Below are 26,256 nucleotides of genomic sequence, written 5' to 3'. Positions count from 1 at the left end.
AGTGATAATTATGCACTCACATCTCAATTTTTATTTGTTACTAATGCCTAAATATGTAGTTAATAAAAACATCGTGTGGGAAGAGAAGACAACGTTCTGGGATCCTGGTGAACCCCTGATCTTTTTATTCCACCTTTCAAGGCCCGCGGGAGTGTTGATGTCTATCCCAGTTTACTTCGGGCGAAAGGCAGACATCACTTGAACTGGTCGCCAGTCAACCGCAGGGCACATACACAGACACTTAGTGGGAACTGACCTCACGCTGCCTGCACCAATGTCAGGAGAGTGTACCACTACACCATCAGTGACTCTTAATTCTATGTGTATAAATTAACTCCGGTATAATAATCGTAGGTGCAGTACCACAAAATTACTCCTTTCCATTTTCACTCTTTCCCAAGAGTGGATGGTGGCAGGTGGCGAGTTCAGTGAGTCATTTTCACTTCTTGTATTTTTTTGACATTCTTAATTGTCAGATGTGTAAAAATAAATGTACGGCCTTGCTAGAATAGGTGAGATTAAAAAAATGGTATAAGCATAGCATTCATGTTAAAGGGGAAATCTAGTGCTTTGCATGAACCGTGTATCCAATACAGTAGGTCATGTAATATGTACCCTATTTTAACAATGTTGTAGCGCCGAAGAAAAGGAGTCTGAGGCGGAGTGTTGAACAAAGGAGCAAACCTCATTTTTAATACAGACATCAACCGAGTGAACCCATTACGGTGGGAACTCTCGAACACACTAACACCGGAAGTGTAACAACCAATCACGTCCGTGCGGAACTTCATAACCTAACTTGAGGTCCCGTAGGTGAATTATTATAATGTTATGTTAAATCCTCTCTCATTTAATTCTCATTTTCTCATTTTGTTTTAACAAGATTTTTATCGACAACTACGAATTTTCAGGCCATTTTTGCGAGTCACATGACCAATGTGCGCGGATGTGACGCGTTACGTGCCGTTCCAAACGCTCGACTCCATGGGACACCATTTATGCTCAGTGCTGATTGCTCAGATTTATCCTCATCTGATGAAGAAAGAGCTGTATCAGTTGATCGGGATGACGGAGGAATACTTCCATACAGATTTGAACCTGTGGCTGTAATTAATGTTGTCTATTCTGATGGTTCTTCGAGCGGAATGACGTGGAGTCTGACTACTCGGAGGCCTATGCACGGGACATAAGTGCGTAAACAAAGGCCCCCGGAGCTCCGGGCCGGCAGCCGCTAATGGTTCTTTGGATGGGAATGACACGGAGTCTGATGAGCGAGCTCCGGCGGGGGGCCGCAAGCCGAGATTCCAGGTGGCAGAGGCTATTAGCTCTGGATGCCAAAGCTAGGCTAAAGGCCTCCGCCACCGCTGAAGCTCGGGTAACGGCCTCCCCTGACGTTGAAGCTCAGCTCGCGGTCCACCCCCGGAGCTCGCGGGCCGCCTTCTCACCCCCCCCCCCCTTTCAGTCGCCCAAAATAAGCATTCAAAGTGTACATAATTTAAAGAATCAAACAAAATTATGCTCATTTACCTAAAAAATAAGCATTCAAAGTGTACATGATATAAAGAATAGCAGACTACAGACTTGTGAGCCGTATTGTATGAAAAGTATTTCAAAATACCTCAAGCTCTTCTTGAATAGACACCCCACTCCTGATCATTGGTAAGGAAACCACACTTTTTCTCTTTTTGTTCAAATTTTTCTCTCAACACAATATGGCGCGACAGTGGGATAGGCTCCAGTACTCCTGGGACCCTTGTGAGGAAATGGATTGATGAATGGTGGACGACAGGTTAGCACATCTGTTTCACAGGATGAAGATGTGAGACAAATCTGGCCTCCCATGTGTGGAGGTTGTATGTTCTCTCTGTGCTTACGCAGGTTTTTTTTTCTCTGCACTTCGGTTTCCTCCCACATCCCAAAATATGCATGGTAGTTAATTGAAGATTGCTGGTAGGGGTGAATGTGCATGTGAATGGTTATTTACATGTACCTTGCGATTGGCCAGCGACCAGTCCAGGGTGTACCTTGCCTCTCGCCCAGTCTGAGAATGGATTGGTGTACAGTACTATACATATTTGTGAACTATTGTTGTTTTTGTTTCCATGGTAGTGGGTGTATCTGGTCATTTTGATCGATGATACATTTTCTGGTTCCTCTTCTCCGACAATGTTTGATTTGAGAAGATAAAGCTCAGTGATCATAAGACACAGGATACCGCGTGATTGGTACGTCATGAAATGTTGCCGCTGTCGTCTGGAAAATACTTTAATATGGCCAGAAAGAAATGCCGGCATTTCTTGTTCTCGTTAATTCACGCTCTCTTGTACATAATGACATCAAAATTCACGATGGCGTCTCGCATTGCAAAACACCGGAATATTAGCAGAGATGATAAACTTTATTTTATCACAAATGAGGCAGAGGTTAGGAGCCAGATGCAGTAAGTAAAGATGTAAGCGTGGATTTTAGGAAGGTTTATTTCCAGGCACAGGTCATCCACGGGAAGGCAGTCCAACAGGACCACGGTACAAAAATTACAAGGCAAAAGGGTTCGTCCAAAAAACGTAACTTTCCTTGATATGGCTTAGTAACGCAATGACATGGGACGAGGCAGTTATCCTATCTGACGCTCGACACATGCATATACACACAACGATCTGGCAACAAGTTGCATGAAAAACAAGACTTAAATACACAATGTAATCCGGGCACAATGAGATGTAACCGCGCGCATGAGGAAGTGGCACACGGCCAAGCTCCTGCCCGCCGTTGCTGCTCTCAAACGTGCCTTAGCTCTGTGCTTTTGCACCAGTGCGCAGGATGTGCCGCGTCATATTTATTACGTGGTGTAAAAATGTTAGGGTCGGCGGGAAACCACAAGGTTTGTTTTTTTTTTTTTTTTTTAAACGCCTAATCTATTAGTCACTCAGAGTGTGGGGACAGGCCACGTTTCTTCTACCACATTTAAGAATTTCCCTTGAAAAATTCCCTAAAAATTTAGTGGGCAATCCGAGTGACTTTGCAGGCCACACTGCCAGTTGCCTGTCCCTGCTCTGGACTGTTGACCAGAAGGACTTTTAAAGTTTGTTGAATGTAAAAATAAATAAATAAATACATACATAAATACTTGAGGAGTTAATCCAACTTTTAAACAAGTGTTTCTTGTTGAAAAATATATATATTACCTCAGGCGCATTCAAGTTTGGAAATTAACAGTTTTTTTGCAGGAGAGTGCCCCACTGTTTCTCCTAATATTTCTCTTTGTTTAATGTTGTAGATGAAATTATTCCACCAGTCACTTTTCTTCATTCCTTGACTGTAGGGAACTTTGACTTAGTACTGTTTTTTTGTTTGTTTGTTTTGGTAAAGGTGGTTTATGCAATAGTAAATAATATATAAATCTATGTTCACTGTTTTCTTCTTTCTAAAGCCTGCTGGGAGGAAAACAACGTTGGACCTGACAGACCTGCACACTTCTAATTCACCTGACGTCACTGAGATTTGCGTTAAAAACGGTGAAAATGAGCTGCTTTCACTTCCACTACATCTAAGTCATTTTTTCTCCATTCATGAAAAAAAGAAACTTATTCCAAAGCAGAAACGTTTTGATTTTGACAGACATTTTTTATCTTATCAGTTAAAGCAGTGTTTCTGCATTTTGACATGTACCTGTGATTTTAGTATTTTAAACTTTATTCAGTGTACTCAAACATGTTGCTGTGAGAGAAACTGTAACATAGAGAAGGTGCATTTTAAATAAGAAACGGAAAGAAAAAAAGTCCCTTTCTGTAGTAGTTCATGTGGGATGTGACGTTAATGCTCCTGAGGTACTGTAGTGGTATTAAAATGTATATAAGACTTATTATAATCCATTATATAGTATTACAAGTTTACATTCCTTGTTGGTGCTATTGAGCATCAAAATATACTTAAACATTCATTCAATATTCTGTTTAATCAAGGCATTTTCTGACTTATCATCATATTGTCATTTCAGATGTCTTAGCTTTTTTTCCCCTTCCAATTTTACCCACTTTTGAACAAGTTAGGAGAGTACATTGATCAGGGTACTATACAACAGTTGTGCACTTATAGTAGCAGTAACATTTTAGGTAATGCATCAGCAGTGTTTTTCTCATGTATGATTTTTCTTCATAGCTGTAAAGAAGAAGAAACGAAAGATGGGACTTTACAACTTTGTCCCAAAAAAGAAGGGAAAGCCCCTGAAACACACGGGAAAGGTAAGTTTGTGTACACACCTGAATAGTATCAGGCTTTTGTGTCCTAAAAGGGTTATTCTTTTGTTCATGAGGTAGAGACCCACTACACACAAATTTGTCAAATGCCACTATTGACAGACCTCTTTGATTAAGAGTTCATCCCTTTTCTACATTGATGTAATGCATTTGAATTATATTCAATTTCTTAATTCTGAGAAAGACAAAAGTAATTTTACATAGCCAGGTTTGGCTGTTTATTTCACAAATGGATGTAAAGTCTGAATTGCTTGATGCATAAGGGCACTCAATGAAACACTTAAGTTGTATAGAGTTGTCCCCATGATGTGAGTTCATTTCTTTTGGCACTTATCAGGTTTTCGGTCGCACGGTTATACTTTTTTTAAACCATGCCTATCTGAAACAGTTTTTTTACCCCGTGGTTTTTATCAAATTCCCTGGCACGATTTTCATCTTTTCGCTCCAAGACTTTCACCATACTGGCAAACCTGCAGACCGCTTAATAACATGCGTACTGATGTTTATAACTATGCCGTTGTAAACAGAATGCTTCTTTATGAAATGTTAACATCAGAGTGAAAATACCGAAGAAATAGTGCCAAAATGCAGCCAGAAATTGGAATGTTGTCGTTATTATAAACACCAAATTTAATGCAAACAGATAACAATGCCGTAAACAGATAGCAATGCACAGTTGTGACTAATTTTACCACAGAGAGATGGTGGCGGCCGGTCTTGATCACAGCCTCGACCCGCGTCAAGCCATACCCCCCCCTCCCAAATTTTCTCATCGGATTTACACGTTTCACAAAAATGACAGTTTCAGCTGAAAAAACTCAGAATTCCACGAATTCGTGGAAAATTCTCATCCCTGAAAGACCCAGCCACGACCATCTTAATTGCTCTGACTGAGGGAAAGATGTTGTCCCCAGCTCTTTTCTGTCCATTAACCAAGTACTGTTGTGTAGTCCTGGGCTGATTCCTCACCTTTCTAAGGATCATTGAGACCCCACGAAGTGATATCTTTCATGAGGCTCCACTCCGATTGAAATTGACCGTCATGTTTAGATTCTTCCATTTTCTAATGATTGCTCCAACAGTGGACCTTTTTTCGCCAAGCTGCTTGGCAATTTCTCCGTCCCCCTTTCCAGCTGTGTGGAGTTGTACAATATTTTTACATTTCTGATCTGCCAAGCGTATGAAAAAAGATAGTTCGTTGGAATGTCACAATTACTGCAAAATTTAATGTCTTTGTATAAAATAAACTGATGCTCGAATAACATAGTTTTGTGCCATGTATACAAAGCCAAGCCGCATAAGCAGGCTGCCAGAAGCCCTTCACATTATTAGACTGTAAACACACTAGATTGGACGTGTAACCCATGTGACCATGTACGATTGTCTAAAGAAATATGTAGATTGTCACGCCCACGTGACTGCAGCGGTGAGAGGAATTCCATTAGTGTTGCAACAGTCTACAGTGTACTTCCTTGTTAGAACATGACTTTACAATTGACTGGGTGAGATAGTCATCTTGTTCTTCACGCCAATCTCTGTCCCAGCAAAAAGACACAGATCAGAATCAGTTGCTGTGGACCTCTGCTTCATGTAGCCATTGTCTTGCTTAGCCACTACCAGGAGCCCCCTAAGTCAGATCTTCTTCAATGCCACTTCCTCTCCTCCTCCAGATTGTTTAAGCATATTGTAAGTAGGGTTGGGCATCGTTTGAATTTGAGCCATTTTGATTCTCTTTCCTTTTTTAGATTTTTGTTCCAAATGAGTCTCGATTTGATTCTTTTAGTGGCTGTGTCCAAAAAAATTGCATGGTTCAAATAAAGGGTTTATCCAAATGATAAACAAAGTTTTTTGAGTAGACTCCAGCATCGACTAAAATGAAAATTTGATTGAGGGTTCTTTATAACCACTATCAATAGCAAACCAGTTAACAAAAGTGCAATGTGTAGAATTATTCCAATTGACTTAATATTTATTAATTGTTTCTGCTAAGACTGAAATATATCATTGTGAAAATCCTTATTTGGGACTGTTTTATCTTGTCAAATGATTTACATTTGTATGTTTTAGCTTGACTTTCTCTTTAGGGTTGTATGTAGCCTTTTATTTTAAAGGGTATGTAAACTCTTCAATGCACCTTTTGCTTATATTTTACAGTTTTTTGTGTTGAATTTGAATCAGAGATCCGTTATGAAGATAACTTTATTATTTTTTTATTATCGTCAAAAAACGATCGCACATTGATGGATTCGCCGGAAATACACGACCACACAGTGAAATAACTTGAGAAGGGACATGTCGTCAGAAGTTGAGATTAACATCATAGCGGCCATTCGACTCCATTGTAAGAACGATGCTGAATTTTCTGATAATTCGAACAATGAACATGATTCTGAAGGGTCCCCAGACGGTGAAGAATATGAGCTTTATAAATGCGTTAAAGATTATCAATTTGAGCCAGTTAGACAGAACACACCTTCAAATGCAGACGAAATAGCTCCCAATGAAGGTGCGGAGCAAACACTCAGACCCAGGGAGGATGACATGCCTCGTGTTGGACACACTTATTGGTAAGCATTTGTGAAGTTGTTGTGTTGTTTATTTAGCAATAAACTGAAAAATAGTAATGACTTCGATATCCTGAATGTATATACGAAGTTAACCTTAATTGTTTACATTATTATTGTTCCTGCTAAAAGCAGGATTTGTCAATGCATGTTCAAGAAAAGTCCCATTCTCGAATATGAGTATATGTTCTTATTTTCAGGTCTATACTGCTCATAGACAGCTTGTGAGATGGTGTTGGGGAATTGTAGATAAAAAAAACCCCATGCCAGTTCCATCCTGCAGTGTGCCTAAGATTCGTGGCAGATGGCCAAGAGTACACAGGATTTAAATGTTCTACATCCTGATTTTTTTTTTTTTGTCTTTGTGTAAATGATGTATATGTTTGTTTATGAAGTAAACGTACACCACAGAACTAAAATCATTACATTTTTATTGAACTTTATGCTTACATTGTGTTTGTGTTTCATAACATTTTCACTGAATGATTATTTAGTCTTCAATATGAGCATGTTGATGCCACCTGAAGTTGAAATAAATGTTGCAGTCTGCTGCACTGGGCACTTTATCAGACTGGCAACTTTTGGAAGATACCAAAGATGGAGATTCAACATCTGCTGGTTCGATATTAACATCTTATGCAGAAAATGCTTCCTGCAACATCTGTAATTAATATCGAAAAATAAGGTTTAAAAATATGAAAAAAATTCATGGATAAAGCTTAGGTTTATTTCATTCTATTTCCTGGTCCACACCCCATTTTTGATGTTGAAAACAGGTCTCGTATTCTGTGAGTGACTAGGATGTAATACTGTTTGTTTTAATGCTATGTAGTATGTTATTAAAATAAAAAAAAAAACCCTGCCCAAATAAGTAAACAAAGGTTTGTATCCTTCCATCCATGTTCTTAGCCGCTTATCCTCAACGAGCAAGAGTCAGGGTACACTCTGAACTTGTTGCCAGCCAATCGCGGGCACATCGAGAGAAAAAAAGCCGCACTCACAATCACACCATGGGGTTGTTTCGAGTGTCCAATTAATGTTGCATGTTTTTGGGATATGAAGGAAACAGGAGTGCCGGGAGAAAACCCACGCAGGCGTGGGGAGAACATGCAAACTCCTCACAAGTGAGTCTGGGATTGAACCCGGGATCAGAACTGTGAGGCCAACACTTTCCAGCTTCTCCAGCGTGCAACCAATAATAATAATAACCTTTAGAGTGTCAGATGAACACTTCCAGAAATCACTTGCATGTGTCAACATCTCTGTACAAGATATTATATGTAAAATATTAAACAGGAATCGGATTCATGGCAAAACATCAGGAAGGAAGCTGTTGTTTATTTATTTAAAAAAAAAAAAAAAACATTGCTGCAGATATGATGTTTGCTGAAGAGCGCTTTGATGTTCCAATGCACTCCAGGCAAAATATTCTGTGGACACAAGATACCAAAGTTGAAATATTTGGGAGGAACCCACAACACCATGTGTGGGGGAAAATGGCGCATCACACCAAAGTCAAAATGTGAAGCATTGTGGGTGGAGGGAGCATCCTTGTATGGGCATGATTATCTCTCTCTGTACCTGGATATCTATCTGTCATCAATGGAAATATAAAGTCATATGTTTATTATACAAGATACAGAGGTACAAAGGTGCGCAAAGCGGGACGAAACCTTACTCAAAGCCACCACAGCAGTAGCCAGCAAGCAGGGAAGCATCTCCCCTACAACTAGTTGTAATTTTTTACATTTTTTTTGTACATTTTAGTCCACGGTGGGACTCTAACCTATGTCCTCTGACTCTAGAACACAAGTTCTTACAAACTAAACCCCTGCTGCCCCAGTGTGAGTTGGTGTTCTGTCTGTGAACAGTGTGTGCCTTGATTTTGGAGTATTGCCTTTTTCTAAGTCATCTGAAATATGCTCCACTTCCATGACTCAGAATGGGATTTGTATTAGAAAATGGATGGATGAGTATTTAAGCACATCACATTCACTTTTTTTTAACCCCAATATGCCAATTATAATTTGTTTGCAATCAGATATATGATTCTCAGAGCACCGTCCAGAGGAGCTCTGTTGCAGTAGATGGGATTATATCTGTGATTAAAAAATATGGAGAAGGCTCAAGTACAAGAAGTGAACCTTTGAGGCGAGCGCAATTTGGAGAAGCAAGCTACTTTGAATACACAGAGCTGAATTTGGACTGCCTTGATCTAAAAGGCCAGGAAGAGCTACTTTTACCACACTCCACAGGTAACTCACTGATTAATGACATGTTCCCCCAATTCTACAAACACTTTTATACCCATTTAAACTTTATCTCTTCATTTTGATAAGCAGTTGCCGAGGTGACAGACTCAGACGTTTTTGAAGAGTTACCATTGTGCTGCTGTCGTATTGAGACCCCTTCCTGTGGAGGCAGATTGTCTGACCAGGAAAAGACCTGTATGGCCTTAGAGAACACAAATGGAATGGTAAAAACACATAACATTAGAGAAAACGTTTGGGGTCCTGGGGGTGATATTTCCATCTTGCCTAAAACTAACCATTTATTACTATAAAGCCATCCATGAATTGTGAAATTATATACCAATACATTTTATGATTTAATTGAATTAGCAACACCACAGATAAAAAAAAGTCCACACTACCACCCCCAGCCACAGTATTCAAAGGCTATTTGTCACGAGAGAGAGTTCATCTTGCCCGAGTTGCGTCTCATATATTTAAGTGGAGACTCATTTCCTTTTAGTTAAATTATTTCTGAATGAAGAAACATTTTCATTGCAAACAATTTTTTAAATTTTTGTTTTTTTTGCTTTGTAGCTACATGTCTGGAATGAAAACTTGTGAAAATTACTTGAATGTTCAGTGTTATGAATGTTCTTTTTAATTGTGTGCTCATGTCCAAAAATAATACAGCACTATGGGGGTACAAGCAATTGCAATCTGTAGGCCGGTCTAAAGCCCGGATAAAGAGGGTTGCGTCAGAAAGGGCATCGGGCTTAAAACATTGCCAAACAAAGATGAGCGTTCATCTAAAAAATGCCATAACGGATCGGTCTTGGCCCAGGTTAACAATGCCCGCCCACGGCACCGTTGACATGCAGGGCGTCAGTGGAAATTCAGCTACTGTGGGTCGATGATGAAGAGGAGGAAAGCGGATTCGTCGGCAGAAGATGAATGCACAGACCCTACAACTGAGTGTAGCGGCTTTAAATGTTGGGACTTTGTCAGGAAAAGCTCATGAGTTGGTTCACAAGATTAAGACGAAGGTTGCTATATTGTGCATCCAAGAGAGCAGGTGGAAAGATAGTAAGGCTAGAGGTTTAGGGGCAGGTTTTCAAGTATTTTACCTTAGAGTAGATTGGAAGTGAAATGGAGTTGGGATTATTTTAAAGGAATAGCTGACTAAGAATGTCTTGGAGGTGAAAATACTATCAGATTGAGTGAATGCGCTGAAACTTGAAATTGAGGGTGATATGTATAATGTGATTAGCGGCTATGCCCCACAGGCAGGATGTGACCTCAAGTTTAAAGAGAAATTCTGGAAGGAAATAGATGAAGTAGTTCTGAGCATCCCAGACAGAGAGTTGGGATTGGTGCAGATTGTAATAGACATGTTGGTGAAGAAAACAAGGGTGATGAAGAATTGTTGGGTAAGTACGGCATCCAGGAAAGGAACTTTGAGGGACAGATGGGGTCAGACTTTGCAAAAAGGATGAAAATGGCAGGAGTGAACACCGTTTTTCATAAGAGGCAGGAAAACAGTGGTAGGTTAGAGAGTAGCTCAATAGTATAGGATGGTTATGAGTAGAATGACTGACTTTGGTGGTGGGGAAAAAGATTAAATACCCAAAGCAGAGGCAGGTTACTCTCTTGCATACCTTGTGTGATGTTCAGCTACTTCTTTTACTTATCAACTACATTCATAAAGATGCAAATGTCTCTCAGCACTGCTGCAGCATCACTCTGGTGGGGGAAAGTATTTGTTCCTTCATCGAAAAAGATTTTCAGTTTTGCAGTATTGCGTGTTTCAGATTCCAAGTCTTCAGACATTATGGATATGTCGTCTTTGCTTTTCCACATCTGCTGTGTAACCCTGGTTGAAATACTTGTACAACTGTTTCAAGGGTTGCTTCCATTTCATTTAAAGGAGTCATTTGAGACCGAGCCAAAATAATATTGTCATAAAACTACCATGGACAGAGCAGAATACTGTAGCACAAAATGCTAATATTCATATTATGCAAGGAACATTTTACAAGAGCAGAATTTATGCTGATATTTGAAAGTATTTTAACTTAAATCAGTTTGGGTCATGAATAAAAAGAATGTTTTTCTTTTTTTTGTTTTTCTGTTTTTCAGCTGAATCGTTGTCAGAGACAAGTGATGAAGCATGAAATGATGAGACCTTCCACTGTGGTCCATTTGTTGGTTCTGTGCGAGAGGCACAGGGCCAGCATGGTTAAACACCAGTGCTGCCCTGGCTGTGGGCTCTTCTGTAGTGTGGTGAGGGGAACTCCAAAGAACACTCTTTTACACTATTGCTTCCTTGCATGTTAAGTAAAAAATACAATATGAGGACACTAATTCGTTCCCGAAGTTGTTTCGTAATTGGAGTTTTTCATAAGAAGCTCTTTTTTTAAATACCCTAATCCGTTCCAAGCCCCCCCACAAATGTCCCCCCCACCAAAAAAATGAAACATTCTAAGTACATAATCTAAAGAATAATAAAAATTATGTTAATTTACCTTTGGCGTTGGGCAGCTATGTGGAGAGAAGGGTGAGTGAGAAGCAAAAGGCATTGTGTGGGACAGAGAAGCAGGCAACCGTTTGACAGCTGAAAGAAAACATGCGTTCGAATGTACGCATGCTCATAACTTAATTCCACTAAAGTTTCTTGGGCCCCATCGTGAAGAAAGATGAATAAACTTGCAAAAAACACAAACAAAAAAAACAAATGAAAAAGTCATATTGAACCAATGTGTGCTAGATTGTGATTTAGTGACGCTTGAGTCTACAAGGGAAACGAAAAGCATCATGGGTAAAGACTGACGTCCCTCCTAGCCAATATGGTGCCAGAAAGATGCCATGGCGATAGCTAATAGGAGAGCATTTCTATCGCTAAGATACAGAATGTTTACGTTTGGCGGAATTTGGGGGCTGTGAATCCAGCGCCTATTTTTGCCTTTCGTATTCTGCATATTCCGTCGTAGAGACAATATTTTTCCAAGGAGGTATTTTGTAACCTCAATTTTTCATTAATTGAGATGTTCGTTAGTAGAGGTACAACTGTTTTACATATGAATATTTTGATAATGGTCCTCCTGCTGATATATAATCCTTTGTTGATTTTCTTCTAGGGTACCTTCATGGAGTGCCGGCCCAATGCTAGCATTTCCCATCGCTTTCACAAAGAATGTGCCTCTATTTTGAAGGATCATAGGTTTTGCCCCCACTGTGGAGAGAATGCCAGCGGAGCAAAAGAGGTCACAGTACTTACACCCACCCTTCAACGATCAAACACGGGACTACCACTTCCAGCTGTACCAACAAAATCTGTTACACAGATACTGAAAGCTAAAAAGACTTGCAAGCCACAAAGGAGCCGAGAGACTAACTTCAGCAGGTTAGATTTCTTTCTATTTAAATCTACCACAAAAGTGTCAAACTCAATGCTTGGGGTCCAGATCTGACCCTCCGGATGATTTTATGTGGCCTGTGAATGCACATCATGTGTATCAACTGTCATGATTTATGTTAAAATCTGTACCTAAATTTCAAATGATCATATCATAAATGATAACATGTTACCAAACAGCAACAATTGTTGAACCCATTTCACTTGATTTCTGATTCCAAAATTAGTTCAGAAATTTAAATTTTTTTTTTTTTTTTTTTTTTGGGTTAAGCAGTCATAATGGAGGGAAACAGTAACTACAATGTAGCCCATGACAAAAATGAGATTGACACCAATACAACCAATACAAAATACAAAGGACATTGTCAGAGCTCACTTCCTTTATATAACTTTGATTGCTACAGTGAAACTGCAGTCAGAGTTCCTAACGAATCACTGGAGAGTATACTGACAGGACTAGATGATGAAAAGTAAGCTTAAATTTTAAACATTTCTTGATTCTAGAAATAAGTGCTTCTTTGAAAAGTAGGTTGCCCTTCAACCTAAATAATTTGACTTTTTTGTAGCCTGAAACCAGCAAAAGTAAGCTTCTCTACCAGGCAGCTATACATTTCTGCAAAAGAAGGAGAGCTCCAGAGGGTCATTCATCTCCTGGGTAACTGAAATATTTTTTTCCTTTGTCTTATAAGTGACTCAAATTGCTTTGACCTAACATAGTGTACTTTTAGTGCCATTATGAATACTGTCACCTACCAACTTTGTCTACTGCAGTTGATGGAAAGGATCCCAACTTTTTTATGGATGCCCAAAACAAACACACGCCCCTACATGCCGCTGCTACTGAAGGGCATGAGGAAATTTGCCATATGCTCATCCAGGTGAGTTGGATTTTCATAGCTTGACTCAGTTTGAAAAGTATGGAAAAACACATGCAATAATCAAGAGGATAAGATAAGAGAGGACAAACAACAGGACGGGATATGGGGTATATGAGAAAGGCAGTGCTACTGACCAGGGGTGGGGTAGTATTCTCTTTAGTTTCAAAACTCCTGTAAGAACCTGTGTTGTTGTTAGTGATACCAGCACAAGTAATTAAAGCCTATCCAGTTTCAAGCTCCTCCCACCCTCAAAGGGTGGGGGGTATCAGAAAGCCCATACAGATTACAAGACTGATTTGATGACTGCTGTATGGAACTGCCTCAGCAGTTCCTGTGGGAGACTCTGCGTCTTCACATGTTGCAGGAAATCCTCTGCTCAGCCTTTTTGAGGATGTAGGTCCTGAGATATTCTAATTCAGAGGAATGTGAAGGTTTCGACAGAGGGCAGTTGGACAGTGAAGTGCAGAGAGAGAGAGAGAGAGAGAGAGAGAGAGAGAGAAGAGAGAGAGAGAGAGAGGAGAGAGAGAGAGAGAGAGAGAGAGAGAGAGAGAGAGAGAGAGAGAGAGAGAGAAGAGAGAGAGAGAGAGAGAGAGAGAGAGAGAGAGAGAGAGATAGAGAGAGAGAGAGAGAGAGAGGAGAGAGAGAGAGAGATAGAGAGAGAGAGAGAGAACTGGTGGTGGTGGTGCATGTAAATGTTGTGTCCCCCAGGCTCACCTGCTTTGTCCTACTCATCAGGAAGCCATAAATCCATTGGCAGACTGCAGGCAAAACACTGAGCTAGAGAAGCTTGGAGAAGTTCACAATAAGGATCCTCGTACAGGTCCCCGTGCTAGCAAGGCGTTCTCTAATGAAGTGCAGGCACTTGTTGACTTTGTCGTCCATCGAAAAAACAAAACATTTTAGACGTACAACGTAATCCACCTTCTTGCTTCTTCCACCACTCTTGTAAATCACACTTTGTTCCTGCCTCTTCTGGACGAAGGCGTTCACAACAACGATTTTCGTCCCATTTGCAAAGTACACCCTACCATCATCTGAACTACTGCTCAGAACTACTTTGTCAGAATCAGAACAAATCACATTGTATCCAACACCCTAAATTTCACGTTTCAGCCTCAATATTAAATTTGATACTCTTTTCATATTAAGACATTCTTAGCTAACTCTTCCTTTAAAATAACCCATACTCCAATTCTATCCCATTTGACACCATGGTAAAATAATTTGAACCCTGCATTTAAACTTCTATCTTTACCGCCTTTACACCTCCTCTCTTGGACACCCAATATCCACCTTTCTTCTAGTCATCATGTCAACCAACTCTCGAGCTTTTGTCATCATAGTCCCCACGTTCATTACTAGGCTCTGTACCTTTGTCTTCCCCTTATTCCAAACAACCCATTTTCTACTTCTCCTTCATCTTTGACCTACAGTAGCTGACTTTCTACCAGTACCTTGCAGGTTAACAGCGCCAATGGATGTTGTTAACCTGGGGCACGACCGAGCCGGTGTGAAATTGCTTGGAGGAATGCTCAAATTTGTTTGGCAAATTTTGAAGCTTGACTCCAGATGCCCTTCCTGATGCAAACGTCTTCATTTATCTGACTTGGGACCGGCCTATACTTTTCAATGGCTTGTTCCCCCCATTGGGCTGTATTTATGTGGCACACTCTTAACCTAGAATTCTCTGCCAGGTGCCTGGATTCTGTGGGAACTGATCTAAAGGGTAGAGAATGAAATGTCTGTGGTTTGATTTAGAGCACCGACTACAATGTTTTAGATCATGACCTTGTTTTTTTTTTTTTTTCTGCTTTGTGCACCTCATTTTCCGTGGTCCATCTCAAATGTTTTTTGTCCTTGGATATTAATTACAAACTTTTTAAAAGTAGTTGAAAAGTTGAAGTGAAAAACTACTGCAAAAAGTGTTTATACATGTTGGTGTTATGAGCTTCAGTATGTGTGTTTTGTAGGCTGGAGCTTACCTGGAAATGTTTGATGAAGAGCAGAGAACACCCCTAATGGCAGCTTGTGAAAATAACCATTTAGAGACTGTAAAGTACCTGATTCGTGCTGGAGCAGCTATTAACCACAAGGTTAGTTCTTACAGAAACGCATACCCACATACCAGAGTTTGGTTGTTGACTTAATTTTCATCTTGAGCCACTTCACCATTTTCATGATGCTGAACTGACGGTTTTTAGCAGGAAGAGTTTTATCAAGTACTGTATATCAAACGAACCCTTATGGTTAACATAAACGGACATCAATTTCCCTTGCCTGGACGGCCCTCCCCTGTAGCCAGGTCAAGCGGTGGGGCTCGAAGATAAGTGCCTGGTGGCTGGGCCTACACCAATGGGGCCTGGCTGAGCCAATGTACCTCTGTGAAGTAGAACACAGACCTTCTGTGCTTTAAGCCCCTGGATCTGATTTCGTTGATGCATTTCACAACAACTGACATCACTTTGTCAAACTTCAGGCATCTGCTGCAGAGGGCCTGCTGATGGATAAAGCAGTGCAGGGCTATGACCTCCTCCACACCCTCCTCTTCCAGTTATTTTTTAGCAAGTGCCACCAGTCCCTTTTTCTTCCCTGACATGGATGGCACTGCATTAGTTGTTATTCCAACAAACCTCTTCCATGGCTATGGAATCATATAGCTGGTGAAATATCTCCTTAGCGGTTGTCTGATCATGCATTGGAATTACTGTGAGTAACTCAACCCAACCAAAAACCCTGAATGACCCAAGAGATTAATGCACTCCTGAGACACCGCATCACCGCCTTCAGGTCAGGGACAAGGTACAATAAAAATCAAAGTGGCCAAGACTGCCCACAAAAGCAATATTGAGGATGGCTTCACAGAAAATAACTCAAAAAAAGATGTGGGAGGGATTACAACACATCACAGACGCCAACAGATGTGTGGCAGAAACACAGGCGCCTTGCTGCCAGAGGAGTGACACTTTCTTTGCCCGCTTTGAGACTGACAGATCAATTTCATTCTCAGCACTGTAAACACCAGGAAGTCTGCTGGCCTAGATGGACTGCCAGTGAAGGTACTGAAAACCTGTGCCGATCAACTGGCCAATGTTTTTACAAAAATCTTCAACAGTTCCCTGCAATAATCAACCATTCCCTCTTGACTGAAATCTGCAACAATCACCCCCGTCCCCCAAAAATCAGCCATTGACATTCTTAACGATGATAAGCCTGTTGCACTCACAATTGTGATCATGAAGTACTTTGAGATTCCAGTTGCATGTCCCACCCTCCCTCACTCGACCCCTACCAGTTTGTCTACAGAGGAAAACAGTCCACCCAGGATACGATCGCAATAGCTCTCCATACTGCACTGAGCCACCTGGAACACCAAGGGAACTTTGTGAGGATGCTTTTCATACACTATTCAGCCTTTAATACCATCATCCCAGGAATTTTGGTTGAAAAACTCCCTCCATCTGGTAATGGATTAAAGACTTTTTCACAAACCGTCCACAGTCTGTCAGACTTCACCCACACTTCTCTTCCTCAATCACCCTTAGCACCGTGTCTTTTCAAGGTTGTGTACTGAGCCCACTCCTATACTCTCTGTACATATATGACTGCATTCCAGCCCATCCCAGCAACTACGTCCTCAGGTTTTTCTGATGATACCACCGTGATTGAGCTGATCTAAAAAGGAGTTGAGTCTGCCTACAGAGATGAGATTGTAAATCTGTCAAAGTGGTGTTGAGCAAACAACCTCACACTAAATACCACAAAAATGAAGGAAATCATCCTGGACTTCCAGAAGTGCGGCATGGACCCTGTCCCACCGTTTATCAATGGGGAGTTTGTGGAGAGAGTCCACTCCTTCAGATTTCTGGGAGTCTACATCACAGATAGACTCACCTCGACTGTAAACACCATTGCGGTGGTGATAAAGGACCAGCAACGACTCCACTTCCTGAGAGTGCAGGAAGAACAATCTAGAAGCTAAGTTTCTGCGTGGTATGTAATACACTGGATGTACAACAGTGGACAGGAAAGCTTTGCAAAGAGTGATCAACAGCGCCCAGAAGATCACTGGATGCTCTCTGTCCTCCCTAGCTCAGGACATTGCCAACTCCCACTCTCACATGAAAGCTACTAACATTGTTCAGGACTCTTCCAATTTTTGGTCAACACCTGTTTAACCTGATGCCCTCTGGCAGGCATTACAAGTACCAGAAAACACGGACAAGCTGACTCAAAAACAGCTTTTTCCCTAGAGCCATCAACTCCTCGAACTTAAAACCAAACATAACCGTACTGTAATCTAGATTTATACAACTGCACTTTTTGTTTGCTTTTCTTGGGTTAATATCTTACCAAAACCTGGACAGGGGGAATAAAACTGAAAAATTCACTTAATGGATTGATTTATTTTTTTTCTTTTAGCAATAACTATATCTTGATTGTATTTTTGATCTCTTATTTTACATCATACCTAATATGTTCCATTTTATTCACGCAAGCACTCATTATTTTGTTGTATGCACAGTCATCTAATGACATAACAGGCTTTTGATTGATTGATTGGTTGATTATTGTCCAGCAGCTACACACACATCCTCTCTTCCATTTTCCTACACCAAATTTTCTTAGTTTTACCATTAGTGTTCTTTTCTTTTTTTGTAGTTTGTAGTTGGAGCTGTTTCGATCTAGATTAGGTTAAATCCTATATAGAATTTCAATGCATTTTAGAAATTTCAATGCCTGTTGTCCTTGTGTCCTGAGGTTATGAGTACACCCCCTCACCATGAAGAACTCTTATATAAGAAATGTAGCAACCTTTATGATTCTGAGACTGATAAAAGGATACACATCACGATACACATCACAAAATGTTACACAAAAAAGCGACGTGGTACCACTCGAGACATTTAGATTTTAACACTCAAACAGTTAAATGACAGACTACTGCGATAAAATGCTGGATTCCGATAACACCGCATCACATTTATTTACAATCATTTATTTTATCTTTATCTTGTCAATTTAAATATGACAAGATACATTCGATACCGTGGGGATGATGAAACAAGTGGATCTCGCAGACTGCATTATAAGACAAAATGGGGAAAAGCGTTTGCTGGTGTTCACCCGAGCTTGTGACAGGACTTTAATTCAAGGCTTGCTTTTGTGGTATGTTCACATTTATTACAATATGGCTTGCAAGCAGGCAACACAACTTTATTTAGCCTAGCAAGCTAGTGCTAGGGCTCATGTTAGCGCTTGTATGTGTATGTTGCTGTTCTTATGAATCTTGCTCTGAAGTTTTGGTGAGAAATCTTTTTTTTTCGGCTTGTCCCGTTAGGGGTCACCACAGCGTGTCATCTTTTTCCATCTAACCCTATCTTGTGCATGGTCCTCTCTAACACCCACTGTCCTCACGTCCTCCCTCACAGCATCCATCAACCTTTTCTTTGGTCTTCCTCTCACTCTTTTGCCTGGCAGCTCCATCCTCAGCAACCTTCTACCAACATACTCACTCTCTCGCTTCTGAACATGTCCAAACCATCTAAGTCTGCTCTCCCTAACCTTGTCTCAAAAACATCCAACTTTGGCTGTTCCTCTAATGAGCTCATTTCTAATACTACCCATCCTGTTCGCACCAAGCGAGAACCTCAACATCTTCATTTCTGCGTAATCTAATTATAATAATTTGATTACAGTAAATTTGCAACCATTATTTCTGTCATGTTGCAGTGGTGATTTGACCTCACTAATTAGAAGACGTGATCTCACCAGAGCAGTGATTTCCAGCCTTTATTTTACAACTGAAAAATCTCACGGCACACCAAGAAACAAAAATGTCACAAAAAGTAGATGTATTATTTAGTATATGTAATTACTGCCATCTAATAGAAGAGCATTAATTTGTCATGTCTGTCACTTCGCCTCGCTGGCATAAATGGATGAACAAAGATACATTATTTGTTGTAAATATACTTTTTGAGCAATTATACAGTAAATGAACAGGTCATTTAAATAAACACATTGCTCCATGTTGTGATCAGTTTTGTGATCGGTTGTCGTTTTTTTTTTAAACTCTGTGATCAACCCCCAAAATCCTGATTCTGTAAAACATGGGAAATAGTGCCAAAATTTTTGACTTATTTGTTGTCATGAGAGTCAGTCATTTGTAATTGCGTGAAGTATATTTGAGTACATTTCAAGGTACAAATGTGACAACAAAAGCTCACCAAGCTTTACCAAAAATGTAAAATTGTTGACTTCTTGACAAAGGCTGTGTGCCAAATCGTGTCAGTTTTATGAAGGTTCAGGTGATCAACCCATAATGAGTCTTTAGTTTTTCCTATATTCATTTTTCCGATCCAAACAATTTGACTGTCATCACTCCACCTACAGACATTTTGTGAACGCAAAATCTGTTTCATTGGATTTTGAACAATAACCTTTCCAAGGTGTTGAATGTAGCCCCAGTTGAGGTGGTTGTTGCTCCCATGTCCAATAGATTTGTTGGTTTTCTGATCAAATGTCATTTCAGTTGTCCCATTTTGTTTAATAGCAATCTTATTTACTTATTTATTCACTTTAGGATGTAATGGGTTTCACCTGCCTGCATCTGGCATCTAAACTGGGACATTATGACATTGTGCAACATCTGCTCTCCAGGACATCCAAGAACATCAACTGTCAGGTAGGAACATTGGACTGCGTTTAAAAACCACTGACCAATAACTAGTAACCACCTGAAATACTCAGCTCTCTCTTCTATTGACCATACAGTTCAAGCTAGAAATTTACATGCAAAAGTTTACTGCAAAAGCGCACACTTCTTTTTTTGTCTCACTGTCTAAAGTCAAATCAGTATAAACCTCTCCTGTTTCAGGTTAGTCACAGGAATAAGAATTTTCCGCAGATTCGTGGAATTACGAGTTTTTTCAGATGAAAATGTCATTGTTGTGAAATGTGTAGATTCGTTGAGATTTTATTTTTTTTTGGATTGGGTTACGGCTTGACACAGGGTGAGGCTGTGATCAAAACTGGCCGCCAGCATCTATCGTCAATGCTCGTCGTGAAATTAGTCACAGCTGTGATAGCAGAAAACAACATTGCTACCTGTTTACGGCATTGCTATCTGTTTGCATTAAACATCTCACGACATCAACCAGGAAGCTAAAACCTGGATGTAAATGGGTCTTCCAAATGGACAATGACCCTAAGCAGACTACCAAGATGGTTATAAAGATTCTTGATGATAACAAAGTCAAAGCCTTGAGTGGCCATCACAAAGCCCTGATGTGAATCCCATCGAAGATTTGTGGGCAAATTTCAAAAGGCATGTGCAAGCAAGGCAACTGACAAACTTGACTCAGTTACACCAATTCTGTCATGAGGAATGGGCCAGGATTCCAGCAGAGTACTCTCCGAAGCTTTTGAAAGTTTACCACAAATGTTTTGAACCAAGCCATACTACATGCGATACTAAGGAAATGTATGTAAAATTTTGACCTCAAAGAAAATAATCTAAAATTCTATTAAGAAATTCTCATTATTGTGGTTTTTATCAAAATGAAATAATTTTAGTGATGTTGTTTGACATGAAGAAGGAGAGGTTTAGTCTGATTTGACTTAAGACAGTGAAACAAAAAAAGAAGTGTGCGGTTTTGCAGTAAACTTTTGTATTTAAACTTCTGGTTTCAACTGTACATCTCAATGGTAATTACTGAAATTTGTGAATGTGGTTTGAATGACTAGTGCAACATATGTGCCTGAGCAGGATGAAGGTGGATGGACTCCCATCACCTGGGCAATAGGGAACAAGCACAAGGAGGTGTTTTACCTATTGCTGGCCAAAGGGGCTGACGTCACCATCAGAGACAAGGTAATATGAGACACTGTTGATGTTTGCAGTTCTACTACACTTCTTTTACATGTTAAATACCCAATCACAGTGACTTATTCAAAATGATATACAGTGTCTTGTGAAAGTATTTGGCCCCCTTGAACTTTTCAATGTTTTGCCACATTTCAGGCTTCAAACATAAAGATATAAAATATTTTTGTCAAGAATCAACAACAAGTGGGACACAATCGTGAAGTGGAACAAAATTTATTGGATATGTTCAACTTTTTTAACAAATAAAAACCTGAAAAGTGGGGCGTGCAATATTATTTGGCCCCCTTGCATTAATACTTTGTTGCACCACCTTTTGCTGCAATTACAGCTGCAAGTTTCTTGGGGTATGTCTCTATCAGTTTTGCACATCGAGAGACTGAAATTCTTGCCCATTCTTCCTTGCAAAACACCTCAAGTTCAGTGAGGTTGGATGGAGAGCGTTTGTGAACAGTAGTCTTCAGCTCTGCCCACAGATTTTCGATTGGATTGAGGTCTGGACTTTGACTTGGCCATCCGATTGGAAGATAAATCTCCATCCCAGTCTCAGGTCTTATGCAGACTCCAATAGGTTTTCTTCCAGAATGGTCTTGTATGTGGCTCCATTCATCTTGCCATCAATTTTAATCATCTTCCCTGTACCTGTTGAATAAAAGCAGGGCCAAACCATGAGGCTGCCCCCACCGTGTTTGACAGTGGGGATGGTGTGTTCAGGGTGATGACCTGTGTTGCTTTTACGCCAAACATATCGTTTTGTGTTGTGACCAAAAAGTTTGATTTTGGTTTCATCTGACCACAGCACCTTCTTCCACGTTTAGTGTGTCTCCCAAGTGCCTTGTGGCAGACTTGGTCTGTGGCAGACTTTTTACGGATATCTTTGAGAAATGCCTTTCTTCTTGCCACTCTTTCATAAAGGCCAGGGTTAGGGTTTGTGCAGTGTACGACTTGATTGTTGTCCTACGTACAGACTCTCCCAACTCAGCTGTAGATCTCTGCAGTTCATCCAGAGTGATAATGGGCCTTTTGGCCGCATCTCTGATCAGTTTTATCCTTGTTCGAGGTGAAAATTTAGAGGGACGGCCGAGTCTTGGTAGATTTGCAGCGGTCTGATACTCCTTCCATTTCAAAATGATTTTTTGCACAGTGCTCCTTGAGATGTTTAAAGCTTGGAAAGTCTTTTTATATCCAAATCCGGCTTTGAAATTATCCCAAAAAGTAGGTTAGGGTAAGGGTTGCTTTTAATAAACACAATATGGTAAATCTCTCCCTCAATAAGGCAGTGATGCATAAATTTTGTTAGATAAGCTTGTCATAATAAAAATAAAAATAAAGGTAAGATGATTGGAAGTTCTAAAAACATGAATGTTGCAGATTGGGTGAGCCAGGACTTTTCTTACTCCTGTAACATCTGGCTACAGCAAAACAAAACAAAATGTCTGCTAAAAAGAGATTACCCCAGTACTGCAATGTTGTTAGTCAGCAATTGTCCGATACTCTGAAATTTGTGAGGTGCCATGGTGAAGCAGCCACTAGTTGTCCTCCCAACGTTCTTCTCTTCTCACGGACAGAATGAGGTGTGGTGCTCATTCAAGTGGAAAACTGGTTTTTAATTTGGGTATGAAATGAATCTTTTGTCATACCAGTCCTAGAGCCTTTCTGACACACTTTATACATTTCACTTAGATTATCTGATTTGCATTTTAACTGATTTTCTGATATATTCATAGATTATGTGATAAAATGTGAATACTGTTCCCTATGCAGGAACAGAACATCTGCCTGCATTGGGCAGCTTTATCAGGGTGTGCTGATGTCACTCAGGCTCTCTTGGATGCACAGTGTGACCAAAATGCTGTGAATATTCACGGAGACCTGCCAATTCATGTGGCTGCTAGGGAAAACCATCTGGAGTGTGTGACGTGAGTATACTTCTATAATTCTTTATTTAGGTATGTACCGTGCCGTGAGAACGGATTGGCCCACTTTTCATATTATTTCATAAGGTCAAAGAAATGTTAATCAGACAATTATAATCCACTTGAACTAAAAATGCTATTTATAGATTATTTCATTGAAGGGAAAACAAAAATTCAGTCATCTGGCCATGTGTGGAAAAAGGAACTACTCCCCTCTGTAATATCATGATATAATTGTAGCTACACTAATCCCTCACTTTTCACCGTTAATGGATAAATCTACGGAGGGTGTCTTAAGCCACGCCTACTTAGATACTGTTGTTATGCACCCCAAGGTACCAATCAAAAAAAATCATTGAAAAATAAAGTAATTGACATCAGTTTGGAAAGGGTTACAAAAGACATTTCTGAATTCAGATTCTTGCAAACCGCAGGTAGAACTGCTATCCTTACATGGAGAAAACACGGAACAGTAGTGAACTTTCCCCGAGCGGCCGTCCGAGAAAGATTAACTCAAGAGAACAGCAATGACTCATCCAGGAGGTCACAAAAGAGATCAGGGCAACTTCTAAAGAATTGCAGGCCTCCCATGCCTCAGTTAAGGTCGTGACAACAATAAGGAAAAGAATGGGCAAAAGTAGCATCCATGTCAAGTTCCAAGGCTAAAACCACTGCTGACCAAAAAGAACATGGACTTGTTACTTTTGCAAAATAAAATATAATGAAAAAAAACAAAAACATCTGAATAATTCGCAAGACTTTTGCGAGAATATTCTTATGGGACTGATGAGATGAAAGTCAAGGTGTTTGGAATGTGTGTGTCTCATTATATCTGGTGAAAATATAGCACTGCATTTCAGAAAGAACATATCAATGGTCAAATGTGGTTGTGTGATGGTCCTAGGGTGCTTTGCACCTTCACCACTCAACTTGTTCTCATTAATGGAACCATGAAGTCTGTTCTTTAACAGAAAATACTGAAGGAGAATACTAAGCCATCACTTTGTAACTTCAAACTGAAGCTCATTTTGACTAGCCAGAAAGTTAATGATACAAAAGACAACAGCATGTCAACTTCTGAATTGCTTAAAACAATGTTTTGGATTAGCCTAATCAAAGTCCAGACATGAATCCAATTGAAATGTAGTAGTCTTTCATGCTTGAAAATCCTCTATTTTTCCTGAATTCAAATAATTCTGCAAGGAAGAGTGGGTCAAAATATCTCCATAGAGATGTGAAAGACTCATTGCCAGTTGTACAAAAAGCTTGATTTCAGTTGGAGGATGGCCCAACCAGTTATTAGGTTTAGGGGGCCATTACTTATTCCACACAGGGACAGGTAACTTTTGACCATTTTTTTTCCTTATTATATGAAATGTATGATGTATTATATGAATGTATTTGTATTTATTGAAGATAACTTTTTTTCAGATGAATGCAACACAGAAGAGCCAACTGATTTTGTTATTAGATTATTTTCAAACAGGCGTTTTGTGCATTCCAGTAAAGCAGCAAAATGTCCATAATTCTTAGATTACAGTTTCATTTGCAGGTTGTTTTTGTGTAATGGAGTTAACCTGAATCAGAAAAACAGGGATGGACAAATTGCTCTAGACTGTTGCATTAAGGGCTCAAAAGTATGGGTGGCCCTTCACACAAGCAAAAAGCTGATTGATACAAGGAGGAACCGGGATTGTCTTGACGAGCAATTGATCATTAGGTAGGTAGATGTGTGTGCATGTAAATGAAATGTTGATTTTAGTAATTTGTAAAAGGGTCAAAATCATGATCAGACCTTGATTCTTTTTTTATTAACGTTAAATGTGCAGTCAAATGGTGCACAAAATCTACACTTCTAGTCATATCACTGTGTTGTGCTCATGGTTTTCATTTGAGATGGTGATCAATGTACAAATATGCACACCCCGTAACAAGGCTTTAAATGATCAGGATTTTTGGGACCGATCAGCTAGTTTAAAAAATGAAAACTGATCCGATCACAAGATGGGAGCATTGAGGCCATTTACATTTACTGTACATACGTGTATACTTAGATGCCAAAATTTATATATTTACAATAAATAATGTATCTTTGTTCATCTATTTATGGCATTGAGGCACAGTGATAGACAAAACAAAGTAATGGTCTTCTATTAGATGGAAGTAAAGTACATACAGCAATTAATGTATCTACTTTTTGTGACATTTGTTTGTTGGTATGCTGTGAGATTTTTCAACCCTAAAGTATGTGCCTTGGCTCTAAAAAGGTTGGAAATAACTTCTCTGGTCAGATGTTGTATTGAACAGAATGGAAACATATTTACACAAAAACGAGCACTGGCACTAGCTTGCTAGGCAATGTAACATTTTGTTGCCTGCTTGTGAGCTGTATTGTATTAAAAGTACACGATCATACCTCAAGCAAGCCTTGCACGAACATCCCCTCTTGTCCTGAGTACTGGTGACCAGCTACACACATTTTTTTCCCCCATTTTCTTCTTATAGTACAGTCGGCGTGATTCACTCATCTTGTCAAGTGTATCTGGTTGCATTTGCTTCAATGCCCGTTGATCATAAAAAACGGGGTGCGGTGGTATTGTGGTATGGGAATAAAAGCTTTGATTGCAGTAGTGTGATGATTAAATCGTTAAAGAGCAAATTTGGCTTGTCATATGATCCACACATTACGTCTCGTCTCTGCCATGCAGCTGTTTTTTGTTTTTTTTTTAAACTGTATTGCCTGTTAGATATTTACAGTTCTACGACAAAAGATACTCGACAATGCTAAAAAAAAAAATGTGTTGTCAAATAAAGTAGGCACGATGGCGACATGGCATGAATTGATTTTACAGAGCTGATCAATAACGTCATTGATTGGATTGGTGAATTATGACAAAGTCGATCAACCGATCAGTATAACATGTTCATGAACAGGCGATACCGATTTCACCGATCAAATTGGCGTCGTCGACCAGTGACTGAGACTTTTTAGAAAGGTAGAAAAGAATTTAAGCCATTAAATATACCATAGAACATCGTGAAGACAATGTGAAGAAAGCATGGAACAGCTGTATCATTCCTGAGAAATGAACAAACTTTAAAACCAAAAGT

General features: G+C 39.8%; 1 protein-coding gene across 2 annotated transcripts in view; it reads left to right on the top strand.

Moving 5' to 3' along the window:
* Positions 1–26,256, top strand: part of ehmt1a (euchromatic histone-lysine N-methyltransferase 1a) — a 44,618-nt gene that overhangs the window by 932 nt on the left and 17,430 nt on the right. For both annotated transcript variants that reach the window (XM_061817722.1, XM_061817723.1), the window contains exons 2-15: positions 3,431–3,515; positions 4,159–4,241; positions 8,862–9,075; positions 9,160–9,296; positions 11,191–11,334; positions 12,189–12,454; positions 12,871–12,936; positions 13,033–13,121; positions 13,238–13,344; positions 15,315–15,437; positions 19,928–20,029; positions 21,113–21,217; positions 22,994–23,148; positions 24,698–24,865. In XM_061817722.1, the coding sequence (XP_061673706.1) occupies positions 3,431–3,515; positions 4,159–4,241; positions 8,862–9,075; positions 9,160–9,296; positions 11,191–11,334; positions 12,189–12,454; positions 12,871–12,936; positions 13,033–13,121; positions 13,238–13,344; positions 15,315–15,437; positions 19,928–20,029; positions 21,113–21,217; positions 22,994–23,148; positions 24,698–24,865 (1,844 nt within the window). The remainder of the gene's footprint in view (positions 1–3,430; positions 3,516–4,158; positions 4,242–8,861; positions 9,076–9,159; positions 9,297–11,190; positions 11,335–12,188; positions 12,455–12,870; positions 12,937–13,032; positions 13,122–13,237; positions 13,345–15,314; positions 15,438–19,927; positions 20,030–21,112; positions 21,218–22,993; positions 23,149–24,697; positions 24,866–26,256) is intronic.

This window comes from Syngnathoides biaculeatus, chromosome 4, assembly GCF_019802595.1.
Source record: "Syngnathoides biaculeatus isolate LvHL_M chromosome 4, ASM1980259v1, whole genome shotgun sequence".
Lineage (NCBI taxonomy): Eukaryota > Metazoa > Chordata > Actinopteri > Syngnathiformes > Syngnathidae > Syngnathoides > Syngnathoides biaculeatus.
This window is presented reverse-complemented; position numbering and strand designations above follow the sequence as displayed.